General features: G+C 34.4%; 3 protein-coding genes across 3 annotated transcripts in view; 1 reads left to right on the top strand and 2 right to left on the bottom strand.

The window, feature by feature from the left end:
- Window positions 1-20,591, top strand: part of LOC133331098 (uncharacterized) — a 31,854-nt gene extending 11,263 nt beyond the window's left edge. Inside the window, exon 2 of the mRNA XM_061539509.1 lies at window positions 19,758-20,591. Coding sequence (XP_061395493.1) covers window positions 19,758-20,591 — 834 coding nt within the window. The remainder of the gene's footprint in view (window positions 1-19,757) is intronic.
- Window positions 158-3,432, bottom strand: LOC133331102 (cytochrome P450 6d1). The gene is made up of 5 exons (XM_061539512.1): window positions 2,906-3,432; window positions 2,683-2,844; window positions 702-1,150; window positions 389-637; window positions 158-321 (listed from the first exon to the last, which is right to left on the bottom strand). The coding sequence occupies exons 1-5, from the start codon at window positions 3,430-3,432 to the stop codon at window positions 158-160; spliced, it is 1,551 nt and encodes a 516-aa protein (XP_061395496.1).
- Window positions 8,686-11,726, bottom strand: LOC133331089 (cytochrome P450 6d3-like; the record flags this gene model as incomplete). The annotated part of the gene is made up of 5 exons (XM_061539500.1): window positions 8,686-8,849; window positions 10,099-10,347; window positions 10,406-10,854; window positions 10,977-11,138; window positions 11,203-11,726. Coding segments are annotated over 5 exons (1,548 nt in total), but the record flags the coding sequence as incomplete, so codon positions are not given.
- Window positions 20,592-23,659: the final 3,068 nt, after the last annotated feature.

The following is a 23,659-nucleotide window of genomic DNA, read 5'->3' as shown; positions in this document are numbered from 1 at the left end:
ATAAAAAGGGTCTTCTATGAATTGAATATATCTTTTTTATATTAATCTTAATTTATTTATTAATATTTCAATATAAAATGTCATTAATAAAATAAAAAAAGGAGTATCTATTTGTAACAAAATTGAGGATTGGGTTTCCGAATCGATCAATTCTATTTTACCACCTCTTCGAGAGGCCCACATTGAGACCATTCACCGGCACCAAGACCGGTGCAGTATGGAATTTAAACTCCACTTCTTTACGTGGCATTGGTTGAATATTGAAATTGGCTAGGATTTTGGCCAGGGCCACCTTTGAATTTATCACACCCATGCGCTGAGCTGCAAAGATCCAAGAAAAATAATTTATGTATTTAACTTGGTTATATTAAAAAATCCGCAGACTTACCAATACAATGACGAGGTCCCTCACCAAATGGCATAAAGGCCACTGGACTATAATCTTGGCTATCTTCGGCAAAACGTTCTGGCTTATAATCCATGGGATTAGGGAAATATTTGGGATCACGATGTATACCCAAGAGGGATATGATGATGCCCGTACCCTTTTCAATGGTTAATTTTGAATCGGGTATTTTAAAAGCCTGAGTAGATTTGCGATTTAGAAATGGTAAGCCAGGATATTTGCGGGTGGTTTCTGAAAAACAAAAAATTTTTCTTTTTTAATTTTGGAAATTAAATAAATAAGTTCTTCTTCTTACCCATCACACATAAATCCAAATATTTTAAATCTTGTATAGCCTCATAAGTCAAACGTCCCTCCGGCTTGAGATTGTGTTTTCGCAAAACTTCATCCACTTCGTTTTGTGCCTTTTTCAGTATTTCCGGATACATGGCCAATTCGTAAATGGTAAATGAAGTTGTGGCTGCTGTGGTCTCCGATCCGGCAATATAGAATAAGAATGAATTTGATGCAATCATATCAATAGACATCGATTTTAGATTTTCAGCAGTCGATTCAACTTCATTCCATAGTTTATCACTGTCATCGGAAATTTTCCCTGTATTACGTAGCTGAATAAATAATTGTAGCAGATCTTTGCGAACCACACCCTTTTCTTCACGAAATTCTATGGTGCGTTTGACAATGTCACGCAGGCGATAGGTGACAGGATCCTTGGCACCAAGACGCGATAATATTCGGGCAATTCTGAAAATGAAGAAGATATGGAGTTCAGAGAGGAGTGTAGCTATGAGTATAGAAGGGGATCTCTATGGATATAAAGGATCTTCTATGAATAGAAGTGGTCTTCTGTGTATAAAAGAGATCTTCTTTGGATAAAAGAGGTCTTTATGATAACAAGAGGTCTTCTGTGAAAAGAGTAAGTCTTCTGTGAATGGATAGCAGAGATCTTCTATAGGTAGAAGAGATCTTCAATGGGTAGAACAAGTCTTCTATGGATAGAAAAGGTCTTCCGTGGATCGAAGAGGTCTTCTATGTATAAAAGAGGTCTTCTTTCGACAGAAGAGATCTTCTTTTAATATAAGATGTCTTCAATGGGTACAAGAGGTCTTCTATGAATAAAAGAGGTTCTTAATGGGTACAAGAGGTATTCTATGAATAGAATAGGTCTTCTATGGATATAGGAGGTCTTCTATAAATAGAAGTGGTCCTCTTTCGACAAAATATGAATTAAGAAAAGGTCTGCTATGCATCGAAGAGGTCTCATGTGGTTAGAAGGGGTCTTCTATCTACTGAAGAGGTCTTCTTTAGACAAAATTTGCTTCTTTTAATAGAAAGGGTAAAAAAGGTCTTCTATGTATCGATGGCCCTTTTTTCTTGCTCACTAAAGGAATCGATTTTTACAACATATTTTTCCAGCTCGGAATTTTGAAGAATAATTTTTGTAGACCGTGGATTTTTGTAGGCGTGGAGTTTTGAAGAATAATTTTTATAGACCTACCAAAGGTGTGGACTTTTAAGTAGTAATTTTTCCAGACTTACCAAAGTCGTGGATTTTTGAAGAATAATTTTTCTAGGCCTACCAAAGGCGAGGACTTTGAAAGAATAATTTTTTTTCTTGACCTCTTAAAGACTTAAAATTTGATAGAATATTTTTTATAAACCCTTTGGTGGGTTTAGGAATCTTTATAGAATATTTTTGAGGAATACCATGTACATGGTATTCTGCAGAAAAATTTTTGGGACCTACTAAAGGCTTGGAATTTGTATAAAATATTTTTGGGGTCTATCAAAGGATAGTAGGGTTTTCTACAACATTTCGAGACCTTGGGATTTGTATTAATTTTTTTTACAGGAGATTTATGAGGCTAGAATTGTTACCGAATATTTCTTGAGACCTGCAAAGGCTTGGATTTTTTTAGAATATTTTTTGAGGTCTACCAAATTCTTAGAAATCGTATAAAAAATTCATGGGGCCCACCAAACTTTGTCTACATTGTTTTTTGTGCCCTATCAGAGGCTTGAGTTTTTTATTAAATATTTTTGTGGGCCTATCGAAGACTTCGAATTTTTACAGAATATTTTTCAGGTTTACCAAAGATTTTACACTTTCATAAAACATTTTTTGAGGCCGAGCAAAATATTAAAACCTCTATAGAATAAATTTTGCGGCAAACCGAACACTATACATTTTGGTATGTAAATTTTGATAGAATATTTTTGCTAGGCCTACTAAAGACCAGGGTTTAAAAAATATATATTTTTCCGAAAATACTCACGGTGGACACATGAAATTCATTAAACCCCTTACTCTCTCCAGTACAGTCGATTTGTTACTATTAAACAAACGATCACTTAGCACACGAAATTCATTATCGGGATGGCTAAAGCTATCGATTTCCAGGCCAAATATAACCGAACCAATGATGTCAATGGCATAGCTGAAAACAAAATTTTACAATAAATATAAAATTGAAAACCTCTCCAAAATGTACTACTTACGTTGTTAAAATACTCTTAATTTCCAAGGTATGCGATTTACCATCCTTCAGCCTTTCCGATAAATGACGTATTAATTTATCACCCACATCATCTACGGTGTCAAACATACCCTTCAATTTACCCGACGAAAAAGAGGGTGTCAATTTCATTCTCAACGATCGCCATGATTGACCTTCCATGGCAAATAAATTTGCTGACATTGGATCATTTTTCTCATCCACATAAAGTCCACGATCATGAAAACTATTAAAATCGGTGGTTAAAATTTGCCTAGCCAATTCGGCATCACGAATCAAGAGCGCGGGATTGAAGAACAAATATATGCCCACAACCTTCTCATGGCATTTATCATAGATATCGGACAATACCAAACCAAAGGGACGTTCCTTGCGGAAAACCTTGGTCAACGAACCAAAGGGTATTGCCGCCTTATCCGATTCAAAACCCAAACGTTCCCATTTGGTATAATGGATTTTTGCAAAAACCAACAGGGTCGTCAGCACAATTAGTAGTAGTAATATTAACATTTTTTTTATTTTATTTTTTCACAATTGTTTCAAATTAGTATTCACACTTGCCCTGGCCGTTAATAGTTTTGTTTTCCAGTGATCTGTTCGACTACGTGTTTCGTTAATAACTAAATAGTTGATAGCCAGTCGGGCTGACAGTGTTTGAATTTAAATGTTATGCAATTAAGAAAGATTGTGTACGTTCCTTATCTTCACTCTCCGCGAATGAAATTCTCGGATTTGTTTTTATTTTTTTTATTTTTTTAAATGCGTTGTTGTAAGTAACTGAACAAATATTTGTTTTCGATAATTGTATTCTCTGTTGTCTCTCTCTCTGTTGATTTCGATAAGGTTGTACATTTTATTACAATTACAGAATTGTATGTATGTAATTATAATGCATATAGATACAATTCTCAATTTCGCTTTCCACTGGTCAAGATCGTCGTGCTAATTATAATATTAAAACACAGACCAGAAAACTGATTCAAAATCTCTGAGTAAGGCTTATCAAAATTTTTAAAAGAATTCTACAAAATATTCTCTAAATAGTGGTAGCAATTTATTATTTTTTTTTTTTGCATTTGGTAGGATTCAACAAATGTTCGGTACAAATTCGTAACCCCTCGTAGGCCTCAAAAATATCACCTAAAACGTCCATGGCTGTACAATATTTATAGCTTTGTGCAGCCCCAAAAGTTTGTAACGCCGCGAAATATTGGCCCTAGGACCCACCTTTAAGTATACCGATCGTCATATCTCGACTAGCTGAGACGATATAGACATGTGTATGGACCAATCTTCACGAAATTTTGCATGTAGGCCAATGAAGACCCCTATTGTTTTTGGAAAAGATAGCTTAATATTTAGGGGATGAAATGGACCAAAAACTTTATTTTTGTCGGTTTTTCTGGTCGCTCCAGAGGCCGCAATTATTGCCCAAACACCCCGAATTTTTGCATGGAGAAGAGGATCGGACCAAAGAATAAGCATGCCTGTTTTGATAAAGATCGGTAAATATTTAGCGGGTCAAATGGACCCTGACTTTTGTGTGAAAAATTACAAAATCTTTAAGTTGATAGTCTATCCAAGAGGAATTGTTGACCTTCAAATTAATATCAATTATATGGTTGTATGTACTCTGATGTGGGAGTTATCCGTAATTAGCCACTTCAAGGAAAAACATTTTGGAAATATGCTAGGGTTGGTCTCGGTATTAATATTTGTATTAATACCGAGACTTATGAACGCAAAAAAGAACCATTGGTCAGACCTATGATGTGCAGCATTATGAATTTCGCAATCTTGTAAAACTATGATAAGGAGTGAATAGGGAAGAGGCAGGAACAAATTTACGGAATTTTATTGACAATTTGTTCATGCCTCTTCCCTATTCACTCCTTATCATAGCTTCACAAGATTGCGAAATTCATAATGCTGCACATCATAGGTCTGACCAATGGTTCTTTTTTTGCGTTCATAAGTCTCGGTATTAATACAAATATAAACATGAGTATCATCAAACCCAAAGCGAGGACCCTCTTGTATCCAAACATTCCGTAAACACGTGTTTGTTTCTGTCTCCTCCCCTTTCCCTCCTTGTCATAGTTGCATAGGATTGCGATATTCATAATGCTGTTTATCATATTTCTGCCCAATGGTTCTTATCAACAAGTGTTCGCCTCTTTGTTTTTGGCGCCAATCAGTCTTTAAAATCATACAACAAACACATATTTGTTCCTGTCTCTTCCTATTTAACTCCTTATCATAGTTGCATAAGATTGCGATTTTCATTATGATCCTTATCATATTTCTCCCCAATAGTTCTTATCAACAAAAAATCATACAAAACCATGCTTCTGCCGCTGACCATTTTTATCGATACAATTGTTGCATGCATGTTGTTGCTGTTATTCCCTATAGTCCGTAAACTTTGTTTCCCATATTTGTCTCCCTTCCCCTTGTAAACATTTCGGTAAGCTCCGCGCATGCCCACATAGTTTGCCATTCACAACGGACACACGCACACACATTGCCATAATCATGGTCAAGAGCGCGCCCACACATGTCGATCAACATAGTTTGCGAACGGAGACACAAACACATATACATAAATTGACATACTCAGAACGGAGGATCACACACACACATACATAAATTGCCATACTCAGAACGAAGGATCACACAAACACACACACTATTTGTAAACAAAAGCGCACGTGTCCACACATACACGGACAGACAGACGATTTGTTTACTGTAATTTAATACTTTAATGAGTTTTTTACCATTTTAATGGCTTTTGGCTAATCCTTTGTATTTTAAACCCTACATCCATATTCTACATATTCTATAATAATTCCAAAACTCCGGTATTTCTAGAAAAAAGCCAATAGTTTTGTAGACCTCAGAAAATATTCTATAAAAATCCTCTACCATTGCTAGGCCTCCACAAATATTCTTTTATACATTCCAATCCCTTTGTAGGCCTCAACAAATATTCCATAAAAATTCCCATCAATATTCTATACAAATTCTAATCGTTGGTAGACCCTAAAAAATATCCTATAAAAAATTAACAAGGCATCGGTAGACTTCAAAAAATATTCTAACTAATTTTCAAAGTTTCGATAGCCCTTAGAAATATTCTAAAATAACTGCATGTCTTTGGTCCAACAAAACATATTTTATAAAACTGTCGAGGTATTGGTAGGCTTCACAAAATCGTCTTAAAGACTTCCAAGCTCTTTTTAGGCCTCAAAATATATTCTAAAAAAATTACAAACCTGCTATAAGCCTTTTAACAATGTAGAAACATATTTTATAAGAATTCCATGACATGGGTTGGTTGGTTTTAGAAATATTCCTTCATAATTTCAAGGCTACGAAAGGCCTAAAAAATTTTTCGATAAAAATTACGACGCTTAAATTATATTTTTGAAAATGATCCACAAAAATATTCTTTAACCAGTGAGCGGAGCAGTATAGTCGGACGGGGCCGATATGATATGATACACTACACAACTTCCACGATGTTTCGCGATAGAGGCCGACAATTATTACTAATATTCAGTACAGCCCTTCTAATTACTTGTCCAGATTCCCTTCCCTTGTGTTATGATGTTCTTATTCCCATTGGAGCCTATAGATCGACTCGAAAAAACACAAAAAATTAAGTTTTCGGTCCACTTCATCACAATATAATTATCTGATCGTCACCGAAATCCTTGATCATAACTGGAACTTCATGGAACATTTTAAAGCGATCAGCGCTATGTTTCCGCCCTTTAGTGTGGTAAAGGGTTACTAAATAATATCTGAATACATAAGCACCTGTAAATATTTAAGTGTAACTCCCACATATGAGTACATTTCAATTTAAGGTCAACCACTGCCCTTGGATTTACCAACAACTTTTCGGGTCTATGTCCTTCAGTGTTAAATCTATACGCTATAGAATACAAATTTTCTATACAAATGTGAATACAAATTCACACAAAAGTCAGGATTCATTTGACCCGCTAAATATTGGCCGATCCTTATCAAAACAGGCATGCTTATTCTTTGGCCCACAATCCCCTTCTCCACGTAAAACTTCGAGATGTTTGGGTCATAATTGCGGCCTCTAGAGCGACCAGAAAAACCGTTAAAAATTAAGTATCCCCTAGATATTAACCGATCTTTACCAAAAACAATAGGTGTCTTCATTGGCCAGAACCCATCCTACATACAAAATTTCGTGAAGATTGGTCCATAACTGTGGCCTGTATCGTGTTTACAAAATATAATGGACTGACGTTCGGACGGACACACATGTCTAGATCGACTCAGCTAGTCGAGATCGGTATACTTAAAGGTGGGTCTAGGACCCATATTTCGCGTCGTTACAAACTCTTGGAGCTGCACAAAGCTATAATACCATGACAACATAGTTGTGTAGGGTATAAAAATGCACACCTTCAGGTGGAGCCAAAAATATATAAAAATCTCGGAAGGCCTAAAATGACTCCATAAAAATTCCTAAGCTTTGGTATGCCTCGAAAAATATTGCGTACCATTTCCAAGGCTTCGGTGACCTTCAAAAAATATTCTTTAAAAATGCATGGTAGGCTTAAAAAATATTCTTTAAGAATTCCCTGTATTTGGTAGGCCTAAAAAATAGTATTTAATATTTAAAAGACTTCGGAAAGTCTAAACAAAATTTTCGTTCGTTTGGTAGGCCAATGACCTTTCTTAAGACCCAAATAATATTCCATAAATTTTCCAAAGTCTTCAAAAAATATTCTATAAGATATCCACGACTTTGGTAGATTCAAAAAAATCTATAATAATTCTTAGGCTTTAAAAGGCCTCAACATATATTAAATAAAAACCCATAATTAAAAACCCATAGTCTGTAGTATTTGTAGGAAATTTATGAGGCCCTTAGTACCTAAAGCCGGTCATGTGCACATTTACTACTCAAAATTATCTTTGAGAAATGCCATGGATTTCTTATCAGAATTCTCTGTAATAACTCCTTTTCTTCTCTCTAATTCTAATTCTCACAAATTTGAGCGATCCATGTATTCCTCTTATCACCTCGTTATGAATCAAATTGTAAGAGATAATAATCATAATCATTTTCAAAAATCAGCTGTGAATAGGCCGACGATAACATACAATACCAAATGATAAGACCCACGAGCACTTGTCATAATCATTTATGATAAATAGATAGCAATGGAACAACACGGCAATTGCTACTTAGCATCTGCTACCCGTGAAGCCCCATATTGTATCGCCCCGTACCATATAGTATGTAGTTTCTAGAGACGATCGCTAACGGAAGGGAGTAATCATAATCATTTTCAAAAATCATCTGTGAATAGGCCCACGATAACATACAATACCAAATGATAAGACCCACGAACCCTTGTCATAATCATTTATGATAAATAGATAGCAATGGAAGAACGCGGCAATTGCTACTTAGCATCTGCTACCCGTGAAGCCCCATATTGTATCACCCCGTACCAAATAGTATGTAGTTTCTAGAGACGATCGCTAACGGAAGGGAGTAGGTGTTTATTAACTTATAACCCTGCTCCCGCTTTAATGATTATTTTTGCACAACAAAATGAAAATATCATAAAGATCAGTACACGCTCACTAATATGAAATCCTGTGTACGTGTCTGGTAGATTATTTTTATTATTATTTATGAGAATATTTATTTAATATTAACGTATATTTTTACAATTAAATATTCATTGTAAATGAGATCCATTTTTACCATCTCTTTGAGAGACCCACATTCAGACCATTTACCGGTACCAAAACGGGTGCTGTATTAAATTTAAATTCAGCTTCTTTACGAGGCATCGGTTCGATATTGAAATTGGCTAAGATTTTGGCCAGGGCAACCTTCGAATTCATCACTTCCATTCGCTGGGCTGCAACAAAAAGGAAAAATACAAGGAACATTGGTTAGAAATTTCGAAAGTGGACCTTAAAACTGTATTCCTTAAAAACTCCCCGCCTCAAATGGGCCTGTATTCATTAAAAACTCCAGGACTCAAATGGATTTGTACTCTTTAAAAACTTCAGGACTCAAATGGGTAATGAAAAATATTCTTTAAAACTCCACGACTAAGGTAGGCCTTGAAAAAATATTCTTTAAAAACTCCACGCCTAAGGTAGGCCTTGAAAAAATATTCTTTAAAAAATCCACGCCTAAGGTAGGCCTTGAAAAAATATTCTTTAAAAAAATCCCCGCCTATGGCAGGCCTTGAAAAAATATTGCTTGAAAAAATCCACGCCCTCGGTTAGCCTTGAAAAAAATATTCTTTAAAAAAATCCACGCCCTCGGTTAGACTTGAATAAATATTCTTTAAAAAAATCCCCACCTTTGTTTAGTCTTGCAAAAATATTTTTTAAAAAGATCCCCGCCTTTGTTTAGCCTTGAAAAAATATTCTTTAAAACGTCCACGCCTAAGGTAGGCCTTGAAAAAATATTCTTTAAAAAGTCCACGCCTAAGGTAGGCCTTAAAAAAATATTCTTTAAAAAGTCCACGCCTATGGTAGGCCCTGAAAAAATATTCTTTAAAAAATCCACGCCTATATTGGCCCTGGAAAAAATTTGAAAAAATCCACGCCCTCATTAAAAAAAATCTTTAAAAAATCCCCGCCTTTGGTTAGCCTTGAAAAAATATTCTTTAAAAAATCCCCGCCTTTGGTTAGCCTTGAAAAAATATTCTTTAAAAATTCCACGCCCTTGGTTAGCCTTGAAAAAATATTCTTTAAAAAATCCCCGCCTTTGGTTAGCCTTGAAAAAATATTCTTTAAAAAATCCACGCCTGTATTGGCCCAGGAAAAAATAATCTTTAAAAAATCCACGCCTTGGGTGAGCCTGGAAAAAATATTCTTTGAAAAAAGCCACGCCCTCGGATAGCCTGGAAAAAATATTCATTAAAAAATCCACGCCTTGAGTGAGTCTTAAAAAAAAAATCTTTAAAAATCCACTCCTTGGGTGAGCCTTGAAAAAATATTCTTTAAAAAATCCACTGCTTGAGTGAGCCTTGAAAAAATATTCTTTAAAAATCTACGCCTGAAATGAACCTTGAAAAATATTCCTCAAAAAACCTCGCCTGTTTCCATGTGTTCTTAAAAAAATATTCTCTAAAAACCATTCATCCTTCTTACCTATACAATGCCTTGGTCCCTCTCCAAATGGCATATATGCCGTTGGATCATAATCCTTGCTTTCTTCGGCAAAACGTTCTGGCCTATACTCCATGGGATTGGGAAAATATTTTGCATCTCTGTGTAAACCCAAAAGGGATATAATAATTCCTGTATCCTTTTTTATGGTTAAATTTGATCCGGGTATTTTAAAATCCTGGGTACATTTGCGATTCAAAAAGGGGAGGTCAGGATATTTGCGGGTGGTTTCTAGAAAAAAAGGTATAAATAAATTTTTTTTAATTAAATTGAACTGTCCTGCCCTTACCCTTAACACACAAATCCAAATATTTCATATCCTGTATGGCCTCATAGGTCAGCCGGCTCTCCGGCTTGAGATTGTGTTTCCTCAAACATTCATCTACTTCGTTTTGAACCTTTTTCAAAATTTCAGGATTCATGGCCAATTCATAAATTGTAAATGAAGTACTGGAGGCTGTGGTCTCCGATCCAGCTATATAGAATAGGAATGCATTTGAGGCAATCATATCAATGGACATTGATTTAAGATTTGTAGCTGCGGATTCTACTTTTTTCCAAAGGTTATCATTATCATCGGATATTTTACCAGTATTCCGCAATTGAATTAATAATTGTAGTAGATCTTTGCGTATCACATTATTTTCTTCACGGAATTCAATGGTGTCTTTGACAATGTCACGCAGGCGATAGATGACCGGTTCGATTGTACCAAGGCGGGTTAACAGTTTGGCAATGCTGGAATTGGAATATAGAGGGGGAAGATATATTAAAAATATATTTTTTGAATTTTTTGAAAAATCGTAATTTGGCGAAAAATCCGCCACTGTTTTGTGTATCCTAATGGGAGTCATACTCACGGTGGACATATAAAATTGGTTAAATTCCGGAATCTATTCATAAAACTATTGTTCTCATTGTTAAACAACAGATCGCTCTGCACCCGAAATTCATTGTCCGGCTGGCTGAAGCTATCGACTTCCAGGCCAAATATTACCGAACCAATGATGTCAATGGCAAAGCTGGAAACAAATTCAAAATATTTTAAAATAAAATTCTCTTAATTCAAAATTTCAAAATACTTACGTGGTCAGAATACTTTTTACATCCAAAATATGCGTTTTACCATCCTCCAATTGATCGTTCAAATACGTTCTCAATTTCTCCGCCACATCATCGACAGTCTCAAACATTGCCTTCAATTTACCCGACGAAAAAGAGGGTGTCAGTTTCGTTCTCAACGAACGCCATGATTGACCCTCCAAGGCAAAGATATTTGCTGACATTGGATCATTTTTCTCATCCACATAAATACCACGATCATGAAAGCTATTAAAATCGGAAGTTAAAATTTGCCGTCCCAATTCGGCATCTCGTATCAAGAGCGCTGGACGGAAGAATAAATAAATCCCAACAACTTTCGATTGGAATTTTTCATAGACATCGGCCATCAATAATCCAAAGGGTAGCTCCTTGCGGTAAACTTTACTCAATGTACCAAAGGGTATTACTGCTTCGGCGGATTCAAATCCCAAACGTTTCCATTGGGAGTAGTGGCGTTTTAAAAATAGCCACAGGGTGGTAACTGCGATTATTAAAATTACCAAAAACAATTTTTTGTTTATTTATTTTTTTAATATTTTTTTTCACTGGTGGTCTAGCTGAGTACGAATTTTTTAATAACTGAATTATTAGATGATTAAAAAAATACATGGTAAACTTTTGCGACACGCCAAAATGTCTTATCTTTCGAATTTGTTCTTCCGAAAAACCAGGCTATCTGCCACACGACTCGATTTTTGCCTACGAAGCATGACAATGCAATCACAAATTATAGTTTTAATTGTTTGGGGCCATATCAGCGGATCAGCCCATTAGGCCTTATCTTGACGTATTAAATTAATCTGAATTTAAATAATAATTTTATTAAAAAAAATAAAACATCTGTTTAATTACACAGGGGAACAACAAAATTTTTTTCAAGGGCCACCGACAGTCGTGGATTTTTTAAAGAATATTTTTTCAAAGGCCATTACAGGCTTCGATTGTTAAAGAATATTTTTTAAAAGCCTACCAGAGGCGTGTGGATTTTTTAAAGAATTTTTTTTTCAAGGCCTACCATAGGAATGGATTTTTTAAATAATATTTCTCAAAGCCTACCTTGGCGTGGTTTTTTTAAATAAAATTTTTCAAAGGCTTAACACAAGGAGTGGATTTTTTAAATAAAATTTTTCAAGGCTTAACACAAGGCGTGGATTTTTTAAATAAAATTTTTCAAGGCTTAACACAAGGCGTGGATTTTTTAAATAAAATTTTTCAAGGCTTAACACAAGGCGTGGATTTTTTAAATAAAATTTTTCAAGGCTTAACAGAAGGCGTGGATTTTTTAAATACAATTTTTCAAGGCTTAACACAAGGCGTGGATTTTTTAAATAATATTTTTCAAGGCTTAACACAAGGCGTGGATTTTTTAAATAAAATTTTTCAAGGCTTAACACAAGGCGTGGATTTTTTAAATAAAATTTTTCAAGGCTTAACACAAGGCGTGGATTTTTTAAATAAAATTTTTCAAGGCTTAACAGAAGGCGTGGATTTTTTAAATACAATTTTTCAAGGCTTAACACAAGGCGTGGATTTTTTAAAGAATATTTTTCAAGGCTTAACACAAGGCGTGGATTTTTTAAAGAATATTTTTTCAAGGCTTAACACAAGGCGTGGATTTTTTAAAGAATATTTTTAAAGGCCTGCCAGAGGCGAGGATTTTTTAAAGAATATTTTTTCAAGGCTTAACACAAGGCGTGGATTTTTTAAAGAATATTTTTTCAAGGCTTAACACAAGGCGTGGATTTTTTAAAGAATATTTTTCAAGGCTTAACACAAGGCGTGGATTTTTTAAAGAATATTTTTCAAGGCTTAACACAAGGCGTGGATTTTTTAAAGAATATTTTTCAAGGCTTAACACAAGGCGTGGATTTTTTAAAGAATATTTTTTCAAGGCCTAACACAAGGCGTGGATTTTTTAAAGAATATTTTTTCAAGGCCTAACACAAGGCGTGGATTTTTTAAAGAATATTTTTCAAGGCCTAACACAAGGCGTGGATTTTTTAAAGAATATTTTTTCAAGGCCTACCATAGGCGTGGATTTTTTAAAAAATATTTTTTCAAGGCCTACCATAGGCGTGGATTTTTTAAAAAAATATTTTTTCAAGGCCTAACACAAGGCGTGGATTTTTTAAATAATATTATTCAAGGCTTGACACAAGGCGTGGATTTTTTAAATAATATTTTTCTAGGCTTAACACAAGGCGTAAATTTTTTAAATAATATTTTTCAAGGCTTAACATAAGGCGTAGATTTTTTAAAGAATATTTTTTCAAGGCCTACCATAGGCGTGGATTTTTAAAGAAAATTTTTTCAAGGCCTACAATAGGCGTGGATTTTTTTTTTAAAGAATATTTTTTCAAGGCCTAACACAAGGCGTGGATTTTTTAAATAATATTATTCAAGGCTTAACACAAGGCGTAAATTTTTTAAATAATATTTTTCAAGGCTTAACACAAGGCGTAGATTTTTTAAATAAAATTTTTCAAGGCTTAACACAAGGCGTGGATTTTTTAAATAAAAATTTTCAAGGCTTAACACAAGGCGTGGATTTTTTAAATAAAATTTTTCAAGGCTTAACACAAGGCGTGGATTTTTTAAAGATTATTTTTCAAGGCTTAACACAAGGCGTGGATTTTTTAAAGATTATTTTTCAAGGCTTAACACAAGGCGTGGATTTTTTAAAGATTATTTTTCAAGGCTTAACACAAGGCGTGGATTTTTTAAAGATTATTTTTCAAGGCCTAACACAAGGCGTGGATTTTTTAAAGAATATTTTTTCAAGGCCTAACACAAGGCGTGGATTTTTAAAGAATATTTTTCAAGGCTTAACACAGGGCGTGGATTTTTTAAAGAATATTTTTCAAGGCTTAACACAAGGCGTGGATTTTTTAAAGAATATTTTTCAAGGCTTAACACAGGGCGTGGATTTTTTAAAGAATATTTTTCAAGGCTTAACACAAGGCGTGGATTTTTTAAAGAATATTTTTCAAGGCTTAACATAAGGCGTGGATTTTTTAAAGAATATTTTTCAAGGCTTAACATAAGGCGTGGATTTTTTAAAGAATATTTTTCAAGGCTTAACATAAGGCGTGGATTTTTTAAAGAATATTTTTCAAGGCTTAACACAGGGCGTGGATTTTTTAAAGAATATTTTTCAAGGCTTAACACAAGGCGTGGATTTTTTAAAGAATATTTTTCAAGGCTTAACATAAGGCGTGGATTTTTTAAAGAATATTTTTCAAGGCTTAACATAAGGCGTGGATTTTTTAAAGAATATTTTTCAAGGCTTAACATAAGGCGTGGATTTTTTAAAGAATATTTTTCAAGGCTTAACACAAAGCGTGGATTTTTTAAAGAATATTTTTCAAGGCTTAACAAAAGGCGTGGATTTTTTAAAGAATATTTTTCAAGGCTTAACACAAGGCGTGGATTTTTTAAAGAATATTTTTCAAGGCTTAACACAAGGCGTGGATTTTTTAAAGAATATTTTTCAAGGCTTAACACAAGGCGTGGATTTTTTAAAGAATATTTTTCAAGGCTTAACACAAGGCGTGGATTTTTTAAAGAATATTTTTCAAGGCTTAACACAAGGCGTGGATTTTTTAAAGAATATTTTTCAAGGCTTAACACAAGGCGTGGATTTTTTAAAGAATATTTTTCAAGGCTTAACACAAGGCGTGGATTTTTTAAAGAATATTTTTCAAGGCTTAACACAAGGCGTGGATTTTTTAAAGAATATTTTTTCAGGCTATGGTTTTTTAAGAATATTTCACAAGTACACAATTTGTTTCACAACATATAATTTGGCCAAATTTTCCTCAGAATTATTATTATTTTTTTTTTGCAAATTTTTCTACTTTAATGTTTTGCATAATTACCTTATTTGTTGCAAAAATTCATAACGACATTCTAGCAACACCACTTCTAAGTGGAACAGCTCATTTAAGATTATTAACACTTTCTTTGATTTACACCCTACCCCGCAAGTTTGGCATCATAAAAGAGAACGCTAAGCCCCTAATTGTTCCATTATGAATACTTCAAACTTTCAAAAGTAGCCATTAAAACAAAACGGCCATAATTTGTAAGGAAATTGCTCTAAATTCTTGGGATGGCATTTCTTAAATGCGACCGCACAAAATAAGTACTTCCACAACTACTTTTGCTCTGCGGCCACTTGACGTCGTCGTCAACAAATTATGTGATTAACACTGCGTCACCAGCACCGCCACCACTACTACTTCCGTCGAGACGAACGACATCAAGCGGCTAAGAAGAATTTTACAATCTTCTTGGAGAAGTGTAAGTTTTTTCTTTTCTTCTTTTTGTTTTTGGTTTGAGGTATCAAATTACCATTTTGTTGTTCGTTCTTTTTTACATCCTCTTAATTTGGCTGAGAACTATTCTCGGTAGGCAGACGTGACCCTGTAGTTGTGGGAAAACAAATTTTGTAAATGAAGTAATTTTGAAAACATTATCCATTGAATTTTTTTGTGGCGATTTGTAATTGAGGGAGGGATAAAGGGAGGGAGAAAATATGATGTGTAATTTGTTTTTAAATAATTTCTTATGATGTGAGATTTTTTCAATGGTTTCTATATGATAGGAGACAGAGGTTTTCAAAATGTAGAAGACAAAGGTCTACGTTAGATATAAGGTCAGGGCCTTCGGAGCCTATAAAAATCCATGCCTTTAATAGACCTTGAAAAAATATTCTTTAACAAATCCATGCCTGTCAAGGCCTTGAAAAAATATTCTTAAAAAATCCACGCCTATATTAGGCCTTGGAAAACTATTCTTTAACAAATCTATGCCTTGTGTTAGGCCTTGAAAAAATATTCATTAAAAAAAAATTCTAAAAAATCCATGCCTTGTGTTAGGCTTTGAAAAAAATATACTTTAAACCATTGAGCGGACCAGTATAGTCGGACTGGGCCGACCATACGATACCCTACAAAACTACCATGGAACTCCAACTGTCTGCAGATTTTTATTCCGACCCTGGGCAATATTTTGTGATAGTTGCACCCTCTTACCGGATTAGAGGTCAAGAGTACCTCTTCCTTACACTGATATATTTTCCGAATATTTGCTGCTTATAGTTGTGGCCTCGAATGAAAAAAAAACACAAGAAATTAAGTTTCCTGTCCACTTCATCTCGAAATTATTATCTGATCATTACCGAAAATTATAGGCGTTGTTCTTAACCATAACGGGAACCTCATGGAATATTTCCAAGCGATCAGCGCTATATTTCCGCCCTCCAATGTGTTCCTAAATAATATCTGAACACATAAGCACCTGTAAATATTTACCTGTAACTCCTACATCCTAGTACATACGACAATATAATTGGTGTCAATTTAAAGGCCAACCACTCCTCTTGGATATTCTGTCAACTTCTACGTCCCTCAGGAGTAAATATATACGCCATAGAATACAGATTTTGTAATTTTTCGCACAAAAGTCAGGGTCCATTTGACCCGCTAAATATTGGCCGATCTGTATCAAAACAGACATGATTATTCTTTGACCTTCTTTGTTCGGGCCATAATTGCGACCTCTGGGGCGGCCAGAAAAAACAACAAAAATTAAGCATTTGGTCCATTTCATCCCCTAAATATTAACCGATCTTTAGCAAAAACAATAGGGGTCTTCATTGGCCAGAACTGGTCCTACATGCAAAATTTCGTGAAGATTGGTCCATAACTCTAGCCTGTATCGTATAGACAAAGGGACGGACGGACACACATGTCTAGATCTTCTCAGCTAGACGAGATATGACGATCGGTTTACTTAAAGGTGGGTCTTGGACCAATATTTCGCGGCGTTACAAACTCTTGGGGCTGCACAAAGCTATAATACCCTGACAACATAGTTGTGTAGGTTATAAAATCTACGCCTTGGTTAGGCCTTAAAAATATTCTCTTTAAAAAATTCACGCCATAGGTGAACCCTTGAAAAAAATATTCTTTAAAAAATCCACGTGGACCCTTAAAAAATATTCTTTAAAAAATCCACGCCTTAGGTGGACCCTTAAAAAATATTCTTTAAAAAATCCACGCCTTAGGTGGACCCTTAAAAAATATTCTTTAAAAAATCCACGCCTTAGGTGGACCCTTGAAAAAAAGATTCTTTAAAAAATCCACGCCTTAGGTGAACCCTTGAAAAAAAGATTCTTTAAAAAATCCACGCCTTAGGTGGACCTTTGAAAAAAAGATTCTTTAAAAAATCCACGCCTTAGGTGGACCTTTGAAAAAAATATTCTTTAAAAATACACGCCTATGGTAAGCCTTGAAAAATATTCTTTAAAAAATCCACGCCTCTGGTAGGCCTTGAAATTGTTCTCTAAAAATTCGCGCCTGTCTAAGGCCTTGAAAAAATATTTTTAATTTTTTTTCGAAAATCTCTCTATTCAATTTTACATAAATCAAATCATTGTTGAATGAAATTGTGTTAGAACAGAAAATCAGTTTAAAGTTTAAAAATACACATAAAACAACAACAATAAACCTTTACTCAAGTTCGAGTTCATAATAAAATTCACATTGACATGTAAATTGACAAGAATCCGGAGAAGAAGAAAACAACAACACAAATTTTCCCATCTTTATTTTTGAGTATAAAAATTTACCAACAACAACGAATTTTATTGTTTGTTATTTAATTATAGTCGATCCCCATGCCATTTAAGTAATGTTCCGCATCTGACATGTGCATATACATATTTATTTAGCATGTCATGAGAAAGTTTGTATTTTATTTTCAATTTAGAACTCAATATGACGACAGCTAAGATGACAAGCTATATAAAGTAGTTAATTAGTCAAGAATTGGCAGTGTGTCTTGCTTTTAATTAGTGTCATTCGCAGAGTAGAGGCAGAGAGGAAAACCGAAGATGATTATGACGACTTAAGAAAGAAGTGGCAGATTTTTTATTGTGGAAGCTGACATGAAAGTTGATTTTGTGTATTTTTCTTTTTGCAAAAAGGAAATAAAAATATAATTTGGTAAGGTGAAGAAAACTTGTAGCGAAAGGTAAACGATGAGATGGACTTTTTAATACTCTGCTCATTAGACATGAGCATGCCATTAAGTATCTGACTTAAAATTAATTGAAGAGCTTTAAAATATTATATGAAGAAAGTGCATAAAGAATTCGAAAATATTTCTGAGACCCTACCAGCTTATTGTTTTTGTTCATGGAAAATAATGGAATATTTTTTCAAGGCCTACCTTAGGCGTGGATTCTTTAAAGAATATTTTTTCAAGGCCTACCGTAGGCGTGGGTTCTTTAAAGAATATTTTTTCAAGGCCTACCTTAGGCGTGGATTTTTTAAAGAATATTTTTTCAAGGCCTACCTTAGGCGTGGATTTTTTAAAGAATATTTTTTCAAGGCCTACCTTAGGCGTGGATTCTTTTAAGAATATTTTTTCAAGGCCTACCTTAGGCGTGGATTCTTTTAAGAATATTTTTTCAATATCGTGGATTCTTTTAAGAATATTTTTTCAATATCGTGGATTTTTAAAAAAATGTTTTTTCAATATCGTGGATTTAAAAAAAAATATTTTTTTAAGATAGTGGATTTTTTAAAAAACAAATTTTTCAAGATCGTAGATTTTTTAAAAAATACTTTATCAAAATCGTGGATTTACCACAGGCGTGGATTTTTTAAAAACAAATTTTTCGTGGTGTACCGACGCTTTGATGAGTATTCAAAAAATTCTTTAAAAATCTAAGCCTAGGACCTCGAGGACTTAAAAAAATATTCTTTAAAAAATCTAAGCCTAGTACCTCGAGGACTGCAAAAAATATTCCTTAAAAATCTATGCCTAAGACCTTGAGGACTTCAAAAAATATTCTTTAAAAAATCTATGCCTAGGACCTTTTTAAAAAATCTAAGCCTAGGACCTCTTTAAAAAATCTAAGCCTAGGAACTCGAGGACTTCAAAAAATATTTTTTAAAAAATCTAAGCCTAGGACCTCTTTAAAAAATCTAAGCTTAGGACCTCGAGGACTAAAAAAAAATATTCTGTAAAAATCTAAGCCTAGGACCTCTTTAAAAAATCTACGCCTTGATAGGTCTTCAAAAAATATTCATTAGAAAATCTACGCCTTGATAGGTCTTCAAAAAATATTCATTAGAAAATCTACGCCTTGATAGGTCTTCAAAAAATATTCATTAGAAAATCTACGCCTTGATAGGTCTTCAAAAAATATTCTTTAGAAAATCTACGCCTTGATAGGTCTTCAAAAAATATTCTTTAGAAAATCTACGCCTTGATAGGTCTTCAAAAAATATTCTTTAGAAAATCTACGCCTTGATAGGTCTTCAAAAAATATTCTTTAGAAAATCTACGCCTTGATAGGTCTTCAAAAAATATTCTTTAGAAAATCTACGCCTTGATACGTCTTCAAAAAAATTCATAAAAAAATCATAAAAAGATTCATAAAAAGATCTTCAAAATTATTTTTTAAAAAATCCGTTTTTTTTTCTTAAGACTAATCCTCCCTTTTTCTTCTTCTACCATTTCAGATGTCCTATATGAATACACGACGCCGTCTCGGCTCCGTTAGCGACTCTGTGCCACCCTCCGAATCCTCAGAGGGTACAAATTCATCGGAAAACAATGACATGATGATTATGAATACAGAATGGTCTCATGGTTCACAGAATAGTGGCTGTGGTGGTGGCGGTAGTGGTGGTGGTGCTAGTGCCGGTGTCAACTCCCTCTATTCCGAAGGTGACACCGATACCCTAAGTACAGATACGGCCAGCAATAATATTCTATCCGATTATGAACGTGGTCAAGTTGAAAGTTTCTTTGGCGGCTTGGGTACGGAAATTTTCGTCAGCTCTGCCTTGGCTAATCTCTACGAAGGTACCGGTAAGGATAATGATTGGCATTTAATATTCACGGGAATTCCAGTTATCCTCTATGATAAGGGATCGGCACGTGCAAGAGCTATACCACGTGTTACCTTGGTGTTGGCTGAACGTGGTTCATGTTTTGCCCTCTGGTCAGATCGTATTGATAATCTGTCGAATTATCGTGTGGCTGGTCCATCGTTTCACACAATGTGTTTGTCGACCAATCATCAGCAGATGATCGGCTTCAGTTTTGATTCATCGGAGGCGGCCCGGGAGTTGTGGCTGCATTTGGAACGTTTAATCAGTGACCCAGAGAATATTGCCCTGTCGATGCCGGGCCGCAAGAAACCCAAACAGAAACGTATTAAACACGCCCCACTACCACCCAAGGCACAAATTTCCCATCCATGTCAATTTCATCATGTGACCAGTGTCACGAAGGAGGACACCGATCGTTACTACAGTATGCAGGCATTTGCGCCCATGAGTCATCATTAGATATGGTTCGAGAGTCAAGTCCATAAATTGAATTCGAAAGGGGTGTGCAAATAAAAAAACAATTAAAAAATTTAATTTAATTTTTAAAATTGAAAAACAACAAAAACAAATCAAGCATCATAGTCTTAAGTGAGTACACTTTAAAATATGCAAAAACAAAAAAACAACAACAACAATATTTATATATAAATTATTTAATTTGATTTATATAATAAAATATTTATCTGTGATATACTTACAAACAAACAAAAAACACTCGAGCATACAGTTATAGCAAAAAAGGGAAATAAGAAAAAAATTGAAAATGTATTTTTTTAATTTAGTTTTTTTTTTATTCGTTGTTAAATATTTGTTTCGTTTCTAAAATAAATATAATAACAAAAACAATTAGTCTTAAATTTAAGAGAAAAAAAAATTAAATCAAATTTAAGAGTAATTTAGTATATACATATTAAATATTATTATTGTTTAATTTTTGTAATAAATTTTTAATATCCTTAAAAAATTTAATGAAAACGAAGCCATTTTTTAATGGGTGTCCAAAAATGTTTTGGATAAAAGTTAAATTTATTATGTCGCCCTGTTACACACTTCCATGCAGAATGAAAGAAAAATATTAATTAATTTAAATAAGTTGATTTTTTCTTAATAAATATAAAAAAATAAAAAATACATCGCAAATAATTTCAGGAAAAATTTTTGATATAAGTCCATATATATGGGATAGCGCTCATATACCAGTTCCGACCCATTTTCCGATTTTTGAAGGTTTTAGGCGCAGTGGCTGTAATTTTGTATTCTCACTCTCGCACTTCTCCACCGAAGTGGCTGTAAATTGACATACCCTGTACTGGTAGGGTGATAAACATTATTACAGAACATTTTTAAAGCGATTACATTTCTCCACTCAATTTCTCCACTGAATTGTTTGTAATGTGGCATTCCGATTTCTTGGAAGGTGAGAAATATCGCTGCCAAAGAATTGTTAATATGTTTCCATATTCTGACGTAGCATCCATATAAATTCCCCGGCCATTTTAGGAATTTTGAAATTTCCCCAACGAAGTGTCTGTAATTTGTCGCTGTAACAATTTTTTTGAAATAAGTCCATGATTTGACATATCCGGCTTCATTTTGGGTATTGTGAAGGTTTTAGCTGCATTGTAATTTTACATTCTGAATTCTTAGAGGACGAGAAGCTACTTTGCAGATTTCAAATGTAGGTCCCATATAAAGGGTGTTTGTAGTTAGAAAGTCTTTTCCGCATTCCGCGTTCTTAGAGAATGAGAACCGTCTTGGCAGAAACATTGGCAAACAGGTTACGCTTAATTTAATTTTCTAATTCAGTTTTCCATCCTTAGTGTCCACCTACTAGCAAAAAATATGCGAAGACATAGTCCTCATATAATAATACCAACCGGTTTAAGAAATTTTGAAGACACTTGGTGGAGATTAGCAAACATTGGCTCTTCGATATTTATGCTCTCAGCCTTCTGGTTATACACTTTTTTACGACAAAAATATGCCCCATCGTAATATTGGTTTTACAGCTCAAGTTTCTTAGGACCATATCCGGTTCAGATAATATGAAGCCCATTTAAAAATGTCCATATGTTTGGTTCGCACAATACCTCTCGAAGGGAGTATTCGACTTCATCTAAACATTCCACATCGTAATATTTCTTCCAAACCAAGATCAAGTTCGAAGATAGGAAATATCGGCTCACTCCTCTGGCACCTCTCAATAAAGTGGTCAAGATTTTTGTTGAAAATGAATTTTTAAATATCAAGTATGCGATTTTTACCAAAGTTTACACAACCGAATATTTCGTAATACGAAGGTCTAAGATGAGGCCCATCGTCTAAATTATCTGGCACCTTCGCCACAAAGTGTCAAAATTTTGAATAAATTTTATCCAATTTCACCCAAACTTTGAACTTCATAATATTTCTACAAAACCCAGAACAATTCTGAAGATGGAGCTCATTTGTGCACTTCATCTGGCACCTCCCCCACAAAATGTCAACATTTGCAATATTTATAAATCCCAGATTAAGTAAATGTAATATCCGATTTTACCAACTCTAAATCAATTCAGAATATTGGATCCATCCGTCCACTCCTTCTCGTAGCTCCCCCACAACGGATCAACATTTTGAAAATTCACATGTGAAGCAAACGGAATATTCAATCTCATCCAAACTTTATATTTTTGCTAAAGGTAGATCAAGTTCACGTCGGAGGATATGTCCCATCGGTCCACACATGCTCGTACTTCGATCCTCCACTAAAGGAGAACATTTGAAAATAAAATATCAAGCGAAACGGGTATCCAATTCAACAACCTAAACTTACCAAAAAGATAAATGCCGTTGATAGGACCAACGAGCCAACTTACTCTGGTAACTCCCCCAGTATAATTTCACATGAAGCGAATGTAGTATCCAAGTTGATCAATTGATTGATCGATATTTTTAACCATATCCTACATTAAATTCGAAAATAATGTTAATTGGGCCACTTATTTTGATAACTCCCCACAGACGATCGACATTTCGGTAAAATGTATTCCTAATAAAAATCGAATGGGTAATATTTCGCGATATTTGTAGTCCCTTCGCCGATTAGAGGTCAACAGCTCCTCTTCGGCATATTTTCCGAATCATGTATTCCCGGAATAAACATTTACTCCATATTAATATAATTTTGTTATTTTACAGGTCATTTGACCACCTTAATACTGAACTTCAAGACAGGTATTCAAATTGCTATCAACTTCTCTGGTCTATGTCCTTCAGGACTAAGAATACAAATTCTGTCATATTTCACACAAAAGTCTGGGTCAATCTGACCCTCTAAATATTGACCGATCTTTATCAAAACAATCATGCATATTCTAGGGTCAGATCTCTTTCGCTGTGTAAAATCCAGAACCGGTACTATATACACAATTTCGTAAAGAATGGTGCATGACTGAAGTCTGTATTGTGTTTGCAAATAATAATGGACAGACGGACGGACGGACACACATGCCTAGTTCGACTCAGCTAGTCGAGATATGACGACT

This window comes from Musca vetustissima, unplaced genomic scaffold (genome assembly GCF_032173495.1).
Source record: "Musca vetustissima isolate MV318-11 ecotype Yass unplaced genomic scaffold, APGP_CSIRO_Mvet_v1 utg19508, whole genome shotgun sequence".
NCBI lineage: Eukaryota > Metazoa > Arthropoda > Insecta > Diptera > Muscidae > Musca > Musca vetustissima.
The sequence above is the reverse complement of the archived record's forward strand: the minus strand, read 5'-3'. Positions and strand labels throughout refer to the sequence as shown.

What these genes read in the sequence shown, in the direction of transcription:
- LOC133331102 (XM_061539512.1), bottom strand. Translation starts at nt 3,432, where the DNA reads ATGTTAATATTACTACTACTAATTGTGCTGACGACCCTGTTGGTTTTT. An exon ending in ATGAATTTCATGTGTCCACC is followed by an intron (nt 1,151 to 2,682) that starts GTGAGTATTTTC and finishes CTTCATTTTCAG; the next exon opens with AATTGCCCGAATATTATCGC. An exon ending in TTTGGATTTATGTGTGATGG is followed by an intron (nt 638 to 701) that starts GTAAGAAGAAGA and finishes TTTGTTTTTCAG; the next exon opens with AAACCACCCGCAAATATCCT.